Below are 17,647 nucleotides of genomic sequence, written 5' to 3'. Positions count from 1 at the left end.
TTCTCATCCACTGCTTTTATACATGTTCTCGTCACGTATCTGGTTACATGGTTGATTTCTTTTCTCAACAGATGAGCTGCCAATCGAGGAGATGCTAAATGAGCTGTCAATTGAGCTACAGGTTAGTTCGCAGTTCAGATGGCTAGTCAGTTATTAGCTTGTGTCAACAGCCTTGAAGACCAGTGCTTCACATCTGTGGACCTGTCCTTTGTGTGCCACCTTTTTGTGCGTCTCTGTGGGTCATGCTCTCATTTAAGCCCTTTCATTCATCAGTGCTCATAGAATGCTCACACAATGCTCATTTTTATTAGTCATTTTCAGTAGCCTGCCATTTGCTTTTGAACTATTGAAAGCCATCTATTAAGCTGAAATAATTGGTTCAAAATGTCACATCTGTGACAACCCTGAAGAAAAACTGCCATGACGTGACCCTCACATTACAAAATCAATGTGAGGGTCATGTCATGGCAGTTCCTCACTGTGTCACTGTTTCTGAACTGCTCTACTATTCATTTGCTGAATTTCCTGGAACTCCCCCCGGGTAAGTTTGGAAGTCTCATATTCCAGAAAATCTTTGAAGTCTTTGTACAGTGTGGTGTGGAACAGCCCAGGGCATTGCGGCTACAGGGCTGTGCTTACAGAGTTTGGTCTGAAGTACAGTTTGGGGAAAGGTATCACGGTGTTTCCTGACTTACTAAATCATCTGTCGAGAAGCGAAAGCCCAAATAAATCCCTCTGCATCCTGAGGGCCTTCAGCAATGGCACCTGGCATCTTGAAACAAACATGTTTTTACAACACAGGTATGACCATTTCTGTTTGGGAGAGTCCCTCTCTTCATTTAACCCAAAAATGTGTGTTGTATTTTCGATGATTTTAGATGGGGAGAAAAGATTAAACTTCAGGTGTGGCAACCTTAGTAGGCACTACAGAAAACCCTATAGTGCTTTAAAGAACACCTTGGGGCTCATCTGTGGTGGTCTGGGTGAATGCTAAAGTATATACCCATTAGGAACTACAGGCACATGTGAGTGCTCTTAGAAGTCCACTGCCTTGGCACCCTTGGTTCCCCAATATCTGCTGGTGTTTCATGCTCAGTTTAGGATTCTCGGAGATGTGAGTGGTACAGGTGTGACGGAGGTTACCCCCGCACAGGTTTAGCATGCACCTTCCCAAATGGACAAAAGAAGCTGTCAATTGACAGGCCTGGATTTATTGGATTTAGGGCTGGGCCTACTTTTTTCTAATAAAAAGTTGCAATGCTTGCATTATTGCTATTTACCAATTTAAAGCTGTAATTCCAGAGCTTAGAAATCTAATGGACACATTACACTAAACCATAGTGCATGTTATGTAATCAATAACAGTCGGCCCAGCGCTTAGTCTGAATCGTGTTGAATCTCTTGAATGCTTTTCTGCGCAGCTGCAGAGCGGCCAGGAGAAGGTGGCGGAGCAGATCAGCAGAGACCTGACCCAGCTGTGCGCTCAGCTCTCCTCCCTGTGGGCCCAGTTCCTGGAGGCGGCGGTGCTGCGGGCCGAGGTCCTGTCCTACCTGGCTCAGGAGCACCACACCCTAAGGGTGAGCCCAGAGAAGGCTCCGCAGACCCCTGTCCCGGTGCTGTTGTCTCCCGTGTCACGGGCCCGGCGTTAGCAGGCTCGCTGTTTTGTAATGGAGAATGTACAGTAGGTGGCGCTTTAGGCTAAAATGACATGTTTGAGGTTACCAACTCCATCCACATCAACTGATTTCTATCCTATAAATGATGGTGTTTAACACAAGGGAAGCACTTTTAATTTAAGCACTTGTGTTCATGTGTCAGAAATCATTAAAACTCTTGTTTATGCATTATTATATTATATGATATGATATGATATGATATGATATTGTGGGCAGCAGCCCTTGCAGGGCAGGGCGTAATTGGCCATAGTATCACTGGGGGAATGAGGGCTTCAGCTGACAGGGTATGCCCTGCCTAGCCATGAGGGCAAATCCTCTGGGAAAAGGATTTCTGCAATGCGCATAGTTATCCAATGCAATAACTGTGTAGCTCAGTTTGTGGCCTGCAGAGGATGTTGCTGTGAGGGGATGGATCTACAAGAGTGACAATTCCAGTTTGCAAGAAAAATAAATATTTACATGTAAAGATAAACAAAAAGGAAATTATCAGCTACATTTGTATGCTTCTGCTCACCAGATGACTAATTCATTCCATTATAATTAAGTTTGCTTTTAATAATTGCTGTCATACATTTAATCCATCAAATTAAAGTCAAGTCAAAAAGACTGTGCTTTTAGGGTCTGTGCAAGGATTCAGAAGACTGCATTTGTGATGCACTGCCTGAAAATAAATGGACCGTCTCACAAGAGAGTTTGCCACCAGGATGTGTTTGTGTAATTCAGTTTGAATTAAATCTGCCTGCTGCCAAATGCATTCCATTATGCAATTAGGAAAGATAACAAGCTCTCCAAAGATATTTGGTTTCCATTCAAGCAATCAACTAAAACAAAGAGTTTCATATAAGCACAGTGTGAAACAGTGTGCAATGAGTCCACTGAATATAAAGTAAAGATTTTATGCATGCATGTATTTGGCTAATTAACACTGTGAGAGTAATGATCAATTTCTGTGTTCTCATTGCAGGTCAGGCGGTTTTCAGAAGCTTACTTTTTCACAGAACATGCCAAAGATTCATCTTTGACTTTTCAGGAAGAACTGTAAGTATCTAGTTTCCCCCTTATAGGAGCAGTTGTGTACTATTCATTTTTGTTTCCTGTAACATGGTGCAGCATCATTGAAACTGAGTGTGTTGTTTTTTCAAAGTGCAACAGTAGAAAAATGGGGAATGGAGCAGTTTTTGATCTTAGGCAAAAGCAGTGTTTTGAAACATTTTGAAAGGTGCTGATGAAGTCCATAGTGATGGGTGAGGCTCTATCTCTGAGCTGCCACATCCTCAAAAATGCTGTGGAAAATATTTTATATTTTTGTATTTTTATTCCTTCTGGTGCATTGCAGACAGGTTGAGCATGAATATTGTGATTGACTGCTCCTGAAACTCCCTTCTGTGCAGGATTACCAGACATGGGCAGATCGCTCAGGAGGTCCGCAATTCGGACTACCTGACCGGGATGCCACCCCTGCCCGTTGAGTGCCTAGATATTGATGGGGACTGGAGTAGTCTCCCTATCATCTTTGAGGACAGATATGTTGAGTTCCCTTATGCGGGTCAGTATTTTTACAATTTATTTATTTAATATCTTCCAACAAATCCCAGGAATTTCATTTATGTCTGCCTATTTATTGTTTATTTTTTCCAATCCTAGGTCAGAATTCAGATAGCATATCATCATGTGTGTCACATGTGCCAACTCCCCCTGCCCTCACCAGTGAAAACCCTTCCTCTGGTTCACCTGCCACTGCTGCCAACACTACCACTGTGGGGCACCCACAGGACTCGCACTCACTAGCAATAAACCAGGGTCTGCCCATGGCTGAAGACTGTACAGACCTGCCTACTTATGTCTCTTTAATAAGAGAGCAAGGGGAAAGCAATAATCGCTGTGGGGACGTTGACCCGTCTGAGGATACGAACGATTCTCACGGTGAGGATTCTGAAGAAGAAAACCCCACAGAGCCCAGCATAGCTGAGTCTGAGGAAAGCTGTAGCACGGGTGTGAAATACATCGAAGTCATGCCCAGCAGCTCCGACCCTTACAGGGGAGACGTTGTGCGGATAGTGTCTTCAAACAGCGACCTGGATGCCGACTTTCACAGCTCTGATGCTGAAGGCTCACCTCGTCTTCGCGATTCAGAGAAGAACCAATCAGAGAGCAACGGAGCAAAGGTCCATGGGAGCGACATGGGGACGAGCAGGGATGGTGTTACGCGTGGGGAGATTTCGACGGACTGCGGAAACGAGGACATCCTGCTGACCAGTCTGTCCACCTCTGACTACTCTTCGCTGGAACAGCAGACGGGCGTGCGCGCGGGAGCCATCTCTCGCCGGGAGGACCTCTTCCTCCGGGCCGAGCGCGGGCACAGCGGCGGTCGAGGAGGCCTCAAAGCCATAAAGAGGTCCTCCTCGGTCATCTCAGACTCGGGCATCGAGAGCGAGCCCAGCTCGGCGGCTTGGCCAGAGGTACGATCCCGGCCGCTGGACTTCTCCAGCGAGCGGGACATCCTGCAGAACCTGGTGAGGAGGCATGCGGCCCACCGCAACTCCCTGGAGGGCTTCCAGATGGAGAGTAACGCCAGCTTGCCCAGCGGGATCCAGGCCTCCCTCACCTCCATCAGCTCCCTGCCCTACGAGGAGGAGGACCAGGAGGTGGAGCTCAGCAAGCTCACCAAGTCTGTTTCTGCCCCCCAGATCAGCAGCCCAGAGGACACAGAGGAAGACCAGGAGCCTGCTAACCAAGACCCAGACACAGGGAGCGAGGGAACCAGTGGCTCAGAGCAGGATGAGGTCTGTGCTGATAGCAAGCACTTTGATCCATGCAAAGGGACAAATTCTCCTGTGGACGACACAATGGACAGTGCCATGTTTGATTGGGGAACACCTCCAGTCATGCCAGAAACTATGCCCTCCATGGAGGACAATGATAGTTCAAAAGTTCCAGATGACCCTGGGAAACCAGACCTTCCAGAGACTATAGACATTGAGGGCGTAAAATCAGTTTTAAGTAGAGTACCAGAAGTATTACTATTTCAGCAGTATGTTAAGGAACAAGGTTTTGAGGACTCTGCCTTTTCCAGACCTGTTGAGAGTACATCTGACAGTCACAACAGTAGTGTGGAGGAACTGGAAGGTCCGGAGCAATTTGAACTGGATGTGGATGCTTGCGTCTGTGAAACTCCTTTCTGCGAGCACAAAAAATGCCTGATCAGTAAAAACATGGGAGGATTTGGTATTGATTCAGTCAATGAGGATGACCAAAGTTTCCATCAAATTCAGCTGGATGACAAGGAGCAACGGCTGTTGGATCAATTGCAACCACCAATCCAACTGCTGGACTCTGCACAAGAAGATGGCGGTTGCCAGGTTGGTGGTCTGGCTCAGGGAAAAGAGCACACTCTCTTTGAGGCTGAAGGCAAACCGACAAAGATGGCCACTTCAGGCCTGGCGTTTGTGAACAAAAAGGTGGTGGAGGTGGTGAACCTGTCGGTGTCCTGTGCTCCCACGTGCCTGCCTTTCTCCTCTGCTCTCCGGGACTCTCCCTCTGTCACGGGAATCTCCACCCGTCCAGCTACGTCCCCCATCACCAGGCAGCCGCTGGGTTCTTTTGGGCTCACCGCCTCTTCGTCCTTCTGCTCTGATGATGAGACCAATGAGAGAATGCTCAAGTGAGTGCCCATCCAAGTGCTTGGGAGGGGCAGGGCAGGCATGATCAGAACTCATGAGAGAAAAGTGTGTGATTCATCAACAAGCCATTATCAAAGCAAAGGCATTCAATCAGGCATAACCAAATGTAGCAGTGATAGCAGCGTACTGGTATAATTGCATATTAACCATTAAATATAAATTAAATGAACAATGTTTGCATTAGACAATATTATGGCTTGGCTGCTTCCTGGAGCTCATACCTGTAGCAATGTCCTCGTACCGCACCCACCCTTCACGCAGTGTTACCCTGCGCTCCTCCCGTTCCCAGTTTCTACAAGATGAAAGAGGAGCTGATGGTCCACCTCAGCTTTCAGGCCTCGCTGTACAGCAGTCTTCCTCAGCTGGCCTCCGACCTGCCCTACTTCCTGCCCGAGGAGGACGAGGAGGAGTTTGACGACGGGATCCACCTGGTGGTCTGCGTACATGGCCTTGATGGTGAGAGCGCCATGTTCACAGAACAGCCATTTTCAGAAAAGTACAAAAGCTCTGCTACACTAGCCACAAGGAATGCCACATTTAGTTAAGTGTACTTTTGCCTACTAGACAACTGTTTAAAAAAATAGAAAACTTACTGACAATGCAATAAAAAACAAAACATGCATATAGAGGGAAGAAAGCATACAGCATTATAAGGCACTGCCTTTGATGTATGATAGATTTGCCTGGACACCTAATATCACAGTACATATACACAAGAATGCAGGGGAAGACAACACAAAAGAAGAACTGCACATTCTGGCATGTTCAAAATGTACATGCATATTTTTTAAAGGGGAGAGGAAGGGCCACCCTCCTTTCATATGTTTCATATCAGAGAGGGTAACCGATAGGGAGGGAGTGATAGGTCAGAAGGTGTTGTGGCAGAGATCAAACCTCTGCTCATGCAAGGGAATTTGAAGATAGCTCACACCTTACAGACTGTGCCACGTCTTGCAAAAATGTACATACATAGTAAATACAAGGTGATTGTGTCCTGATTTCAGTCTTTAAATAAAAAAGAGAGTTGTGTGTAGAACAAAAGAATGCCATAGTTGCATTTGTTACAAAAATAAACCAATCAAATTTGATGTATGTGGTACTGTATGTGTATTAATAGTACACTTTATTTTAAGGTTAATAAGTTCATTGTCACTGAAATATTCAGCAAACATTATTAACAAGGTTGATGCCTACTAAACTAAGGGATCAGATGAATTCATCTCAGTACACACAAACCATTAAAATGGAAATGTAATTACCTGTTTACATCTTCTTTTCAAGCTTTACAGAAAAAAACACATTAGATGATTTTGTAGTTATGTTTTCTTACCTATTTACCCTGAGAAGTATAAATTAGATGACCAAATTGCACGCTGTCAAACTTTCTGTTTTTGAGCAGTGGATTTGCTTAAAGAAATATGCATGATTTGTCATCTTATTTGTTTCTTAGTATTACTATTTAAAAGACTGCTCATAATGCTGTGTTCTCTGATTTCCCCCAGGAAACAGTGCAGATTTACGGCTGGTGAAAACCTTCATTGAGTTGGGACTACCCGGATCTAGACTGGACTTTCTCATGTCTGAGCGAAATCAGGTGCGGTGCATCCAATTTACTAAGTGTACATTCTCAGTGTACATTAATTTAAAAAAATTATTTTTACACCTTTCACTCACTGCCACTCAGTCAGGGTTATGTGAGTACAAGGCACAATGGTCAGGGGCAGTAGAATGATTGGCTTGAATGAATGGATTTGTAGAATGAGAGCACATAACTAATTAAAATGTAGCCTACTTGTAAGAATAAGATCTTTCCTGCACAATATTATTTTTACAATGAGGCAAATTAATTTAATTTTATTAGTAGAGAGTGTTCAAATGAATAGAACAGAGAGAATGGAATGGGAATTTATGTCACGAAAATGTATTCATGCTGCAACTTTGGCTTTTAACATAGTTTCTACCAAAACACAGTACTTCAAGTGCCGCACAGTGAAGCAATAATTCATGGTGCATTTTTAGAATGTCTAGTGAAGCATATAATGGTGAATTTTCTGAGATGTATTGAATAAATACACTTCTTGTTTAGCATTGAAGAAAATCCATTCACATTTTTAAAGTGCTCAAACCAGCCTTGTCAGTTCACATTGATGCTGTTGGCTGACTCACATTGACGAGTCTTCAGTGGCTTCGGTAAGACCATAATGCAATTATACCAGGAAGTAGTCTTCCTGCAGAAAGAATCTGCAGGAAAAGTCAATTTTTTTTTTTTAGTTGCTATGCTGTAGACAGACACTTGTTTCATGTTTACCTAAACATTTTTTTATGCACAGCCACATGATATTTGGAACGCTAGCAAGAGGGTACAGAGATTTGAAAAGAAGATGCATTTTATTAGTTTGTTTATTATTCTGAAAAGAATGAGAAAAACACAGCACAGCATTGATGGATATGGTACAGTGTGTGACTGTATTAAGTGTATTCTATATTTTAAGGTCAAAAACAGGAAAACATTTACACAGCATGAATAGATTGTGCATTTGTAGTTTCATGTTTTGGCTGAGCTGAAACGCATTCTTAGAAATGGAGTACTGTGTATTTACGTAACAACATCTGCAATTTATTCATACATCAAGTGCTTTGCATAGCACTTAAATATGCACCCCGTCGTGAGCACTTGTAAGTTGTGTGCTGACAAATAATGCAAAAACTAAGCAGGCTAAACTTACGTTTTTTTGAAAGCTAAATTTTTGGCTAATGAAAACCTCTGTAATATTACATTCCTATATGTGCAGTAATAGGAATTAGATTCCTCACATTAGTATATACGGAAGCATGCGAGAAACAGTGCAGTGCGTATTATGTATAATCATAACAGAAATATGTGCAGTATAGTTTTCTAGATCATACCTGGAGAACATTAGAAGAGGGTTTTTGCATAACATCCTTAATTAATTACTATGCTACTACTTTCTCCTACTAAAGATTTATCTGAGATCAACAAATAATTTGAGTCATACTCTTTTTTCTCATGTCCTACAGACTGACACCTTTGCAGATTTTGACACAATGACAGACAGACTGCTCGACGAAATCATCCAGCACATCCAGCTCTACAACCTGACCATAGGTAGAATAAGGTTAGAGAATTACTTTACTATGCAATTTCTTGGATTTGGTGGAAAATTCTGTCATCATCCAAAGTTCGAATATCTGACATTATCCCAATCTCAATGATTATCATTCAGTTGAGCAATGAATTCACTTGAACAGGCGCAACTAAAACTAAAATGTAGTTGCCTTTTATCGGACACTAGGTGGCAATGATGAATTTCAGAACACCTTGGTAACACAAAATTATCTGACCTAACAAAATCATGATCGTTGACATCAACACATATGCATCACTTGTTCCCGGCTCATTTGTATTAATATTGAACAATCATAAACCACCACTGAGAGGAGAAATCATCTCATATGTAAATGATGAGAGGTCTCCAAACTCCCTTGTGTTGCAGTCACACTAATTATCTGGGTGCTTACCATGGTAAGTGAACTCTACGAGTAAAATGCATTGTGGTGTGCACCGGATGTGACAATTAATTTTTGCGTTATTATAACCTCTACCTTATAATTATGTATTTGTAAAATAATAGACTATTTAAAAGTATAAAACAGTTCCATTGAAAACTGTACGTCAGGTGGTTATTGCATAGATATCTTACAATGTGTTACTGAAGTAGAAAAACATTAAAAAGCTGTAATCTAATGCAAACTCCTGGTTCTGCCTACAGTCCTCAGGCTGTGTAGATTCAGCTGTGATCTGTGCTTAATACAACTGAGAGTCAGATTCAGGTTCAAAGATACTGACTGCTAACCGGTAGTGGAAGAAAATGCAGAACTGTTACAATGTTAGTCCTCCTAACAACTATTCTCTAAAGCACTACTAGCTCTGTAACGGCTTTCTAATAAACCATTATTGGCTCTGAACGAACCTCAGGGAAATTGTTCAGTTGGACATGCTTTAACATGCATACCTAACAAATCTTCAGGTTATATTTAACAACATGTCTCCTGAAGCACATGTTATTTATTGTGTTCCATGTCCACTGAAGCATAGGCAGTTTTACATATCTGGAAAAAGTATGAATAGTGGAATTTTAAGCAATATATTAAGTGATAGATAGGAATGATAAATCTACGGTTTTTATGCTGTAATGCTAGCTAGCTAAAATGACATTTTCTAATGCAATAGTGATGAATAATGTATCTTGAAAATAAAGATCAAGTAGCACTGTTTAGTTACCACTGTGGTCTCTAAATGAGTGAAAATACCCCTTTTTACACAAAGCACCGCATTTAATCATCATACATTAACAATAAGGAGTCAGTTATGCTTCAGCCATGAAACCTGGTCGAATATATCAACCCTTTATGAAGTTCAGTCACTTTCCCCATTAATGTTTAATTTAGTCTTTCATAGAATTATCACAGAGTTTTTAAGTGGCTATATAGCTACTTTACTTTAATTAGCTTAACGGTGTGTTTAATTCAACTAGGCTATCGATTGTCATGGTCCTCATAAAAACAGTGTGTATTTTATGTCCCTGTTCTGTCCTCAGTTTCATTGGACACTCCCTGGGGAATGTCATCATCCGCTCAGTGCTGACACGGCCTCGGTTTCGCTGTTACCTGTGCAAGCTGCACACCTTCCTCTCACTGTCCGGCCCCCACCTGGGCACACTGTACAACAACAGCACCCTGGTCAGCACAGGTGAGGGCACGGCTTGTAATCAGCTCCAAGAAGAACATAAAGAGCGGAGAGTATAGCCTGTTTTTTTTTTTTTTTTTCTGAAGTGAGGTTTATCAAACTTGCAAAACACAGAACTTGGGATTCACAATGCATGCATAATAATTTAGTTAAGTTTAAGTTTTTATTAATGACAATTCACACATACACACATGCGTGAATTGTCATTAATTCACAGACACACACAGACACACACACACACACTATTTTATTGTGTCTCATATGGTAAAACCTTAAGTACTAACACTTCTCTTTCACTAACATTTTGTCTTCAGTGTCTTCATTTTGAATGCCTAGTCCTTGCTTGTCCTCTTTCGGTTTGTTGCTTGGTTTTCACTGGGAGATCTCTAGCAGTTGCAAACTGCAATTTGGTTTGTTTACATAAGTATTTTCAATTGGTTGTAAAATTGTAAGACCAAAGACCAAATCTGACATGCAATTTCCTGTCATAATTCTTTATTATTGAATCCACATGAGTAGAATATACTGATTCTGGGTGGCTTTTCATTCTTTTCTGAAAATAGCTGGTGATTAGATTGAAAATGGAATACACAGTGCATCCATTGTCTATTTGACTGTATTTAAAAGTTGGACAGTAGCCTATTGAGAAGAGAGTGTCTTTCATAAAGGATGAGGATGAATGACTTTCATCCTTTTCTACGTTTCATGTCAGTTTCCTCCCCTATTTTTTTCAGGTCTGTGGCTAATGCAGAAACTGAAGAAATCTGGATCACTGTTACAGCTCACTTTCAGAGATCATCCAGACCCCCGGAAAACATTCCTCTATCTATTAAGTCAGAAACCAGGTATGTAACGGACATTTTAGACAGTAATAATCTCCTGCGGTCTAATCAAATATTTATAGGCGCTTTGTTATCATTGTTGTTTTTCCGATTCTATTTCTCGTCTTTTATGAGTCAGCTCCCTAATGCCCTGTCTCCGCTAGCTCTGTGCTGCGCTTCCCGTTCGTGTCTGTGAACAAAGTGCCTTTCATTTTGTCTGAGACTTAAAAGGGCCAGCCAGAAACGAGCGGGTGCTTTTTTTTTTTTTACCCAACACGGAGCTGGCGGGAAGATCTAAAGTTTTTTTTTTTTGGTTCCTAACCAAAGAAAAAAAAAAAAAGAGCCCTCAAATTTAAAGGATTCCAGCGGGCTAAACTGGAGGAGACGCAAATCCGAATCGATCACAGAGCTGTCGCTGCGAGGATGTGCTGTGATCAGGGGAAATAAAAGGAGATGTGCTTCCTGTCTTTTCCTTTCTCAGGGCTCCAGTTCTTTAAGAACGTGGTGCTGGTGGCGTCTCCGCAGGACCGATATGTTCCGTTCCACTCGGCTCGGATAGAGATGTGCAGGACCGCTCTCAAAGACAGAACCACGGGTACGAGCGGGCCGCGGGGAACCTTCCGCCCATTATTTCTAAAGAACCGTCCCATTTCTTTAAAAAAGAAATAATGTGAATGTCATTACTTACATTACACATAATACAGCGCACTATATTTTATCCACTATTTGCACTTTTCTCAGTTTTGAAATCGCCACCCAGATTTTCATGCCCACTCCCTAGCAGCACAGGAGCTTGATCCCTCGTTCCCAGTCAATTCAAGAGAGCACATGGTAGTTACTCTTTTGCATGCCAACTCAAGCCCTGTCTCCCTGGGAGGTGCCTCTTCCAGGAAGGCATACTGTGGGTGACTTAGTGTTGCCTTGTAGAACTCCCAGCCATCAGCACTGGCACAGCACTGGCCATCAGCACGGCAAAAGAGCACGGATGCTCTTTTGCAGGAACGCCCTGCTTCACACTCATACACATACATTCAAAATTCAAATTCAATTAAAATGATTCAAATTTTAATTTGCTAGAGATCAGGAATAATTATAAAGAAAAACCTAAAAAAAAAAATCAAGCCTAGCTGTCTCGTCTTGCACAGAGGATGTCCAGTACTTTATCAGCCGTCACCTCAATGTCTCTGTGCTCTGATAGCAGAGTCAGTCAGCTGAGCTTGTCCTCCATCATTCGAAAGCCCAACTTTCCTGTAATTCTACTGTGACTTAAAAGACTTAACTCTAGGAAGACTGCAGTGACAGGTAGAATTTAAGAAAGGCAAAAAAAGTACATCTATTGGAATTTGGGTGTGGTGGCCGGGGGGGGGGGGGGGGGGGGGGTGGTACGGTGATGATAAAACTTGAACTCCGCTTAGCTATGCCACTCATGTTGTACAACTGCTGGGAGCTAATTAAATTGAGTCAACACTGTAGGCATTAGAACTGAATTTAAATACATGAAACAACTGAGGTGAAACAATATTGAATGAAAAATCTCACTACAGATAGTGCTAGAGCATATTTAAAAGCATCTGTTATCCTTGGGTAGAGAGGTGTTCCACTTCTTGTTTCTCGGATCACTGCGAGCAACCTCATCTGGGTCCTCACAAGCATTGCAAAGATACAAAGAAAACATTTTTTTTTTAATTATCCACAAATATGAAAGATAAAGGCTAATTGTTTGTCTCCTCCATTGAAGGCCCGGTATACACCGAAATGATAAACAACCTGCTTCAGCCGTTGGTGGATGCCAAGGACTGCCGACTCATCCGTCAGAATGTTTTCCATGCCCTGCCCAACACGGCCAACACCCTGATCGGCCGTGCAGCTCACATTGCGGTGCTGGACTCCGAGCTTTTCCTGGAGAAGTTCTTCCTGGTCACAGGACTGGACTATTTCAAGTAGCTTTTTCCCCTCTCTAAATGGGAACCGAGGGCACTGCTGGAGAAACAGTTTAACCCTGTCAAGGTATTACTTCAAAAGCATCTTAATGCTCTAGGAAAATTCATCATTTTCAGTTGTTGAATTTTACTTGAAAAACATAATACAAAAGATGCCCGGGATTGACGGCTTGGATCAATCCCAGTTATACATTTTGTAAATCATAGACTTATTTTAAGTCCTACAGGTTAAGAATTAATCTGTGAAAATATTTTATTGTAAAATGAAGAAAACAAATCTTTTTTCCAGGAAAAAATGATATCATCCAAACATTATTTTTATTGAGTCATGTTCAAAAGTAAATGTATGCTTCATATATAGTGCATATGTACTGTACTTTGTACTCTTATCACAAGCAGGCCAAATCAGTAAAAGATTTTTAGCTATATATAAAACACATATATACTCTGCATACTTCAAGTATATTATAATATTGCAAACTGTAGCTGTAGAGTATGTGTATGAATATTAGGTGTTGAAAATATGTTTTTGTTTAAAACATTTTGACCCAAAAATGCCTTACATTTCTAAAAAGGCTTAATGTAACGGAGTGCATATATATATATATATATATATATATATATATATATATATATATAGTTATAAAAGAGAAGAAACATCTGACAAAGGTAAAGTAAAAAGGCAAAGATCAAAGTATTTTATGTTCTGGTCTTTCCTGTGTGTCAATTTTCATTTGCACATTTCTGCTGAAACAATTATGGACCTAAGATTTCTGTATTAATCAACAAGCAAAAGAGTTCATTTTTGTGTAATGATGTAATTAGGTTGTGTTTTTCATGTACAACTTTGCACGATATATCAAACGCGAATGTTTGTCTTTTAACTTTTAACACAAGGTCATTGGCTTTTACCAACAAATTTTTAAATCTTAACTATTTCATTTCATTCTAAATATCGGTTTCTGTTGGATGCTATGGTCACACTCAAAACTTGCATTTTGTGCCGCAGTGCATCTTTTTGTGTCATCATTGCGTTCACAAAAGGTGACATCCCAGAGTGCTCTTTTTGTTTAGATCCCTCCTTTCATGTTTGCTCTAACCCTGCATGGTAAGCAAAGTGTCACTGTGATTGACTTAAATGAAATCGCTCCCTTTAGAATTTTCCAATCGGTCACAGGGCACTTAAGCTGTGTAAGCAGTCATTGAACCGTGAGACAGCATAGATCATTTCCCAATGGCTGCCGGGAAAAGTTTATTTATTTATTTATTTTTTGTTTGCTCGTCTTGTTTCATAAAGCGATGATCTGTGGAAATAATTATGATTAAGAGGACTTGTATGCAGATATATCATAATCACAGAAATTACCAAGGAGAACTGTAGATCTAAAAATATGCTTTTCAGGTGTAACGGTTCTACGTGGGTTATGAACATGTTTCCTGGAACATTTTGTATTCTACATCTTCGAGATGTATATTTAAAAGAAACTTTTTTAACAAAAGAATATAGTGGAAAATGCATGTTTTTAAATTTAAATCAAACTAGCTACCCAGCCGTGGCATATTAATATTGCCACATTTATATTTTGTATTCATATTAATGTTAAAGTTAATGGCATGTAACTAATTCACTGATCTGGGTGGCTTTGAAATATAATTTGTTAAATTGTGTGAAAAATGGAAAAGTATTACCTAATGTATGATGCCATAATTGCTGGGGACTTAACAGCTATGAAAAGTGCTATATCCTTGTCAGCTTTATGATAGTAAATTGCCAGTGCTGTTATGTAGCAGGAGGACTAAATCTAAGAGCTGCACTGATATATGGAGAGCATCCAGTCAGAACAAGGAATTCTCATTCTCCTTTGTGAATCTCTGGGGCAAAGTTTCTAGAGCAAAGCTATAACTATAACATTCTCCTCAGAGCAGATCAGCAATGTCACAAGTTGGTGCCATGGATCAAGGCCAAACAGTCTTATTTTATATCTCTAATCTCATGCCAGCTTTTTACAAGCAATGAACTAACCTCCTTTTACATCTGTTTTTAAAGAGTATTTTGATTTTCCATTGTGTGTGTATTTGTGTGTTTTTGAGTGTGTGTGTGTGTGTGTGCGCGTGCGTGTGCGTGTTTGGGTGGGGGAGAGTGGATAATGTGTCTTTGCTCTACCCAGGCAGCTTAACTTGTCATAAAAATGCACTGTTTGTCAAGTAATTAAATCTAAGCTGCATTGTATTCCCACTGTCTGCTTTGAAGTATTGTGTTAACATTTGACAGTCCCAAATGTAAATCAGTAATGAATGTAAAAAGACAAAAGTTTGAATTCACTGTGAGATTGTAACATGTATTTATTTATTTATTTTGATTACAGAGTTATCTCTATATAGAAATTCATCCGTGCCAATATTATACTATTTTTCTATGTTTGCTTATTGTGTGTGTTTGTTGTTGTAGCTTGTATCCATGTATAAAGATCTATACAGTATATTATGATTGATAATATTGAACATATATATATATATAATAAAACTTATAGTTCTCCTTTTCATCTTTGTCTTGTTTCTTTTTGAAGGTTTACTTACTAAATGCTTATTGGGAGTGCAGGTCAATTTCAGTTGTGTCACTGGGGCTGAATTTCTCTTGAAGCAATTCATGACTTCCAGGTCTGAAGCCCTGTGGGCCATTTACCTTTCAACAATTCACAGTTAATTACATTTTCAATATTTTTTAATGGTCATCCATTTCTCGTTGAAAAGAAGACTCAAGATCAAGGCGTGGCGCATTTGAATTGTAGCATAAGGCCTCAGGCTAACATAATGTTCTGCCTTGTTAAAGCACAATGCCTTTCCATCAAATCAATAAGCTAGTGCCCTTGAACAAAACAGTCAGATGAGGGCATGTGCTGTATGAGAGATGACTGTTTTGTTAGCACTGACATTTGTCAACCATGAAGATAGATTTCCTGGGTTCCCATGAGTCTTCTTTCTTCATTGAATTATCTGAACTGCAACACTGCATAGCTACTACATACATATGTGCACTAAATAAGCTCCAAACATGTTAGTCAAAATTAACTATTGACTTCAGTGTTATATGTAGAAGACTGGCACCATGACTCCTTTATTTGAAAGCTATTTAAATAATTTTGACGCACGTGTTGAGATGATATCATGCTGGCATTATGCTGTTGTATGATGTGTGAAAGTGTTTTTATTTATTTATTTATTTTATGGACGCCTTGCGAGTGTAGGGATGAACAAAAGCAGTGATTACCTTACTTAAAACCAGTTAAATAAGTACTGCATGTAGTTATTGGTTCTTACAACAATCCTTCATTTTGGAACGTCTTTCTTCCTCATTCCTGACCACATGAATAAATGCCATGTTAACTTAGGCACAAATTGTCTGCAAGGCTAGCCACTTGCTTGTAATCGCTCCACAGAAACATAAAATGGTGCATGTAAGCAAATAAAATCCCATGTGCATTTTCTGCATAATTCTAACATTGAAGAGTCAGTGGCTGGAGACCTGCTTGTTTTTGGACTAAGCTACTTTCATGATGTAGAGCCTTATTAGATTTCTCCTGAAGATGAAAGCCTTGCCTCATTATTGCATGATGTAGAGGTCAGAACTGATCCACAGCAGAGAGAAAGGTATCTTCTGGGATGTCCAGTGTCCCATTTTGTCCATCTTCTGCTCAAATTGGCATTTGACAGCACACCTAGGACGCTGTTTCTGACATCAATCACCCAGAAAGAAAATCGAAAATATGATACATCCAAAGATGTTCCCAGGTTCTGGGCACCAATATGTTAGCTCTAGATAAGGAGAAACAGTATTGCTTGCACTGTTTAGTTCACCCAGGTGAAATGTATCATTAGAGCCGAACAAAAACTTGGAGAGGTCATCGTCAGTTTAGCACAAAAAACAGGGTAAAAAGACACCATAGCACAGTATGAATATGAAAGTGCTATATTTTTAAACTAAGCAACTGTCTTGTTTGGCTTAACTAAATTACTAAAGCCTAATGACGATTTAGCTCAGTCTTCTTTGTGGTCCTTCTAATAAAAGGGATGTTGGTGAACAACAAAAGTTCAAGGAAAATTTATCTGCCTCACCCAATTTGTAGGTCACATATCTTTGCTGTCACTTCTATGAAGATTATTCACTTTGGGCATCCTATCATTTCATTTTTAACCTGAGCTAAATATGATGCACCATCATGGCCATGTCTTTTAAAGGAAGGAACATGATTATGATCACAGTTTAGAAAATAATTCAAGCTCCTGTTTATATTTAGGCTCATTCTGTGGTAAATAATTGCATATCGCCTAATCACTGTAATAGCTCAACGTCTGGCCAGTTTGCACAGTAGTAGCCATGCATGTTCTCACAGCATTGCTACTTATATTAACCACTTTTAAGCATTAATTCATTACATTGCTAATGGATTGTACTTATGGGTGTTTTTCTTTTCAAGGTTCTTACAGTGGAACTGGAAACTCACTTCAACCACCACCAGTTTAATAGCAAGAGTTTAATCAAAAATATGGTTGCTACATGTCTGCATTTTAAAAGATTAAAAAGATTTCAATAAAGATAAGACTAACTGATTCAAGTTGTCCCGGCTAACTTCTCGTTAAAGAATGAAACTCGGTTGTACATAGGCCACCTTTTCTTTATTTTAGCTAAAATCACTGACTACCCAGACCCTGAAAGAAAATACTAATCTGTCCTCAGCGAAACATGCGCGATAGAAGGAGACAC

At 40.4% G+C, this 17,647-nt stretch overlaps 1 protein-coding gene across 1 annotated transcript in view; it reads left to right on the top strand.

Moving 5' to 3' along the window:
- fam135b (family with sequence similarity 135 member B) overlaps positions 1-15,426 on the top strand; it is a 60,156-nt gene extending 44,730 nt beyond the window's left edge. The window contains exons 9-20 of the mRNA XM_035427912.1: positions 72-121; positions 1,422-1,577; positions 2,641-2,714; positions 3,068-3,222; positions 3,321-5,337; positions 5,646-5,812; positions 6,859-6,950; positions 8,396-8,493; positions 9,976-10,127; positions 10,859-10,969; positions 11,427-11,540; positions 12,684-15,426. Of these exons, the coding sequence (XP_035283803.1) occupies positions 72-121; positions 1,422-1,577; positions 2,641-2,714; positions 3,068-3,222; positions 3,321-5,337; positions 5,646-5,812; positions 6,859-6,950; positions 8,396-8,493; positions 9,976-10,127; positions 10,859-10,969; positions 11,427-11,540; positions 12,684-12,889 (3,392 nt within the window). The 3' untranslated portion in view covers positions 12,890-15,426. The remainder of the gene's footprint in view (positions 1-71; positions 122-1,421; positions 1,578-2,640; positions 2,715-3,067; positions 3,223-3,320; positions 5,338-5,645; positions 5,813-6,858; positions 6,951-8,395; positions 8,494-9,975; positions 10,128-10,858; positions 10,970-11,426; positions 11,541-12,683) is intronic.
- The last annotated feature ends 2,221 nt before the right edge of the window (positions 15,427-17,647 follow it).

This window comes from Anguilla anguilla, chromosome 8, assembly GCF_013347855.1.
Source record: "Anguilla anguilla isolate fAngAng1 chromosome 8, fAngAng1.pri, whole genome shotgun sequence".
Taxonomy (NCBI): domain Eukaryota; kingdom Metazoa; phylum Chordata; class Actinopteri; order Anguilliformes; family Anguillidae; genus Anguilla; species Anguilla anguilla.
The sequence above is the reverse complement of the archived record's forward strand: the minus strand, read 5'-3'. Positions and strand labels throughout refer to the sequence as shown.